Source organism: Dipodomys ordii, unplaced genomic scaffold (assembly GCF_000151885.1).
Source record: "Dipodomys ordii isolate 6190 unplaced genomic scaffold, Dord_2.0 Scaffold1, whole genome shotgun sequence".
NCBI lineage: Eukaryota > Metazoa > Chordata > Mammalia > Rodentia > Heteromyidae > Dipodomys > Dipodomys ordii.
Window position 1 is genome coordinate 42,923,665 of NW_012267217.1, and position 3,187 is coordinate 42,926,851.

At 37.1% G+C, this 3,187-nt stretch overlaps 1 protein-coding gene across 2 annotated transcripts in view; it reads right to left on the reverse strand.

The window, feature by feature from the left end:
- Window positions 1-295: 295 nt before the first annotated feature.
- Mdh1b (malate dehydrogenase 1B, NAD (soluble)) overlaps window positions 296-3,187 on the reverse strand; it is a 25,143-nt gene continuing 22,251 nt past the window's right edge. For both annotated transcript variants that reach the window (XM_013036096.1, XM_013036163.1), the window contains 2 exons: window positions 2,635-2,706; window positions 296-502 (listed from right to left, as the gene is read on the reverse strand). In XM_013036096.1, coding sequence (XP_012891550.1) covers window positions 465-502; window positions 2,635-2,706 — 110 coding nt within the window. In that variant the 3' untranslated portion in view covers window positions 296-464. The remainder of the gene's footprint in view (window positions 503-2,634; window positions 2,707-3,187) is intronic.

A 3,187-nucleotide genomic window follows, 5' to 3' on the forward strand; every position in this document is an offset into this window, starting at 1 on the left:
CAAATCCAAGGCAGAGGAACTTGCCTAGCCCTGAAGACAAGGGCAGGTTTTAGTGGTCTTCTCTAGTTCACTACCATTAACTGGACTTGTCTCAGCCGAAGTCTTGGGGTATTTGTGGAGTCATTGATTCTGGCTTAATCAGTTAAAGTCAAAGTCAAGGCCATATGAACTAATGTGGCCCAATGACAGATAGAAGGAAGTATGTTTTCTTGTAAGGATATACAGGTGGACACAATGACTGACAACACTATCTTTAATACAATTTCAAAAGAAGAAATCAGCATCAAACCATTTCTGAGGAAATGCAATCATAAACATACATCACAGTGACTACAGAGAACATATATTGCGCTGTTATGCCTTGCATAATGCTACTTAAGACTAAACAAATTCTTCCAAATCATTCTTCCCTAAATACACACACAGGTCTTTATGACAGTTCCATATTAATATATTTGGTCCAATTAGAGCTGTTGGTATTCGTCAGTTTTGCCATCAGAGTCTGTAAAAGGAAGAAAATGACAACAAGGTAACTATTTAAAAATACATTAGTAGGTTCTATTTTATTAGTATTCTTTTGCCCCTCTTCCTTCTGTCTACTGGACTCTTACATTCAGTCTGGCTCAATGGTTGGGGAGCATATTGTGAGGTAGATGCTATGGGGGAAATAAAACAATATTACTATCATTATATATTTTCATCTGGAAAAACTAATTCTGGCTTCTTTCTTGACATTATGCTTTTTCAGTGCTCACTCTTTGTACTCTTTTGCTTTTCCTTCTGAGTGATGTATACAGCTATCAATTCAATGCACAAATTCTAGTGTCTTATAGTTAGGTCTATTCCAAAGTTATCAGATTGTACATTCTCAGAATGGAAGCTGCATTAGACCTTTTATTGGACATTTAAATAAAAATGTAGAGGCATGAGTGACTGTCCTGATTGGTCAGCCACAAAGCAATCTATAGTGGCCTTATTTTTATAAAAATATTAGGACAACTCAGTTGAATACCTTGCTAATCTGGACTCACATATATGTTTGTGTGATATCTGGATTAGATTCCTACTGTTACAGTCTTAGTTATAGAAGTGGGAAGCTGAGTTCCCAGAGAGTGGACAAGCCAGGTTGAATACCTGAGGTATGCAGAGGAAGGTTTGAAGGGAATTTTAGTAGAAGGGAAGCTGATGTTTCTACTACCCAGTTCATTTATAGAAAACAAAAACATTCTGTCTTCCATGTACCATTTATGAGTCCCTGAACTGATGAATTGGTTGAGGTAGTGGGATGACTCAGATCTCAAATTGCTGATCCATTGCAGAAGTAGAAACTTAAAAATAGTTTTAAATATTTAAAGCACATTGACTTTTCCAGATATTCTCATTTTCTCCTATCTTGTTCTTTCCACTCTGAAGTTTTTCTCAGTGTCTTGCTCTGTTAGGAACTGCAGGATATTAGGGCACATTTCTCAGAGAGCTGCAGTCTAAGATATTGGCTGGTCCTTGGCCTCATGAAGGTAAACAGATGCCCAAACAATAGTAGAGCAATTTTTTATCATCCCCCACCACCCATGGAGTTCTGGTGTTATAATGTAAATCACTGGGGAACTTGTCAGTGCTTGACTTTTTCTGTCTTCTCCTTCCTTCCTTCCTTCCTTCCTTCCTTCCTTCCTTCCTTCCTTCCTTCCTTCTTTTTCCTGCCTTCCGCTCTCTCTCTCCTTTTCATTACTACCTTTAAGTAGTTTTACAAAGGAGTTGCCATTCAACAAAGCAGTTTATAAATATAATGTGTCCTTTTAAAAATTTTATTGTAAAGATGCTGTACAGAGAGGTTACAGTTACATTTCTTGTCAAGCATTGCTACCCCTTCCTTTGTTTTTCTCCTACTATCCCTTCCCTCTATAGTGTGTCTTGATCAATATCAACCCTTCACATTCTCACCCATCTGACAGTTTTCTTTTATTCAGAGAATCAGGTAAAGAAGTGTGGGTGAATTGGAAACAGAGAAAATTATTATATTTACTTGTATTTTATATAGGTAGACTTAGAAAATATTCAAAGCTCTACAAGAATACCTTTAAGAATTTATTATATATTATTTTATAGTATTTACTATATATAGTAACACATAATAGCATATGTAACAATATATAATAACATATATATGTATGTATATGTATGTATGAGAGAGGGAAAAGAAGGAATAAGGAGGAGGAAGAAGTAGGAGGAAGAAGAGGAGGAAGAGGAGGAAGAGGAGGAAGATTCCCCCTAAAGTTTAGTCTTCTCACCTGTCTTCTGAGGAGAATTTTGTCTTACTCTATTGGATATTTTGGGCTTTCTGAAGCCCTTTTCTACTTATGGAAAAGGAAGAGTTGGAAAGCATAAACACAAAGGGCCAGGGCTGAGAAGTAGTGTTTGGGGACAGTTTGAGCGAGTATGACATGGGACAATTTTTCAGTTGCTTATACAAAAAGGCGGGGCATTTTTATTCCCTTTCTAAAGTACTTACAGAAACATTTACTTTGACTGCAAGCTAAGTTCTTCTGATCACAGAATCAGCATTACCTCTAAAGCTGGACCACGTGCTCCATGACTGTAAGTACTACAGAGAGCTCCATTTGGGCTCCGTTGACTTACCATCTGATAAAATTTGTTCTTTTTCTTCGTCTGTGAGCATATCATAGTACAGGCTGTCTTTAGTATCTGAAACTAAAGTTGAGGAAAATGTGTTGGGTTAGAATATAACCAACAATCTGTGACATGTTCTAAGCCACGCTGGGTCTGTGTGCAGAGTTCCCAGCAAAGAACACATTCTCAGCACAGGCTTTAGTGCCCATATGAATCAACCAAAAAGCACAAGAAATAATTTTCTAATCTCTTCCTGTCAATCTTTTTAAAAAAATGAATTTTGCTTTGGACACATAGATTGATAGGTTGAACTGAATCTCCTTTGCACAACTACTTAAAGATAATTTGAAAAAATATTTTCTATTTGCCTTTTTCTTTCTTTTCTATTCTCATTCTTTGGGTGGGGAACTAAAAATTGTATTCTCATCAGTTTTATGATAGCTCAATGGTGAAATGCTAGTGACTGGGGCTGGGAAGGTGGCTCAGTGGTAGAGCGCTTGCCTTGCATGCCTGAGGCCCTGGGTTCAATTCCTCAGCACCACATAAGCAAAATGAAAAAAAA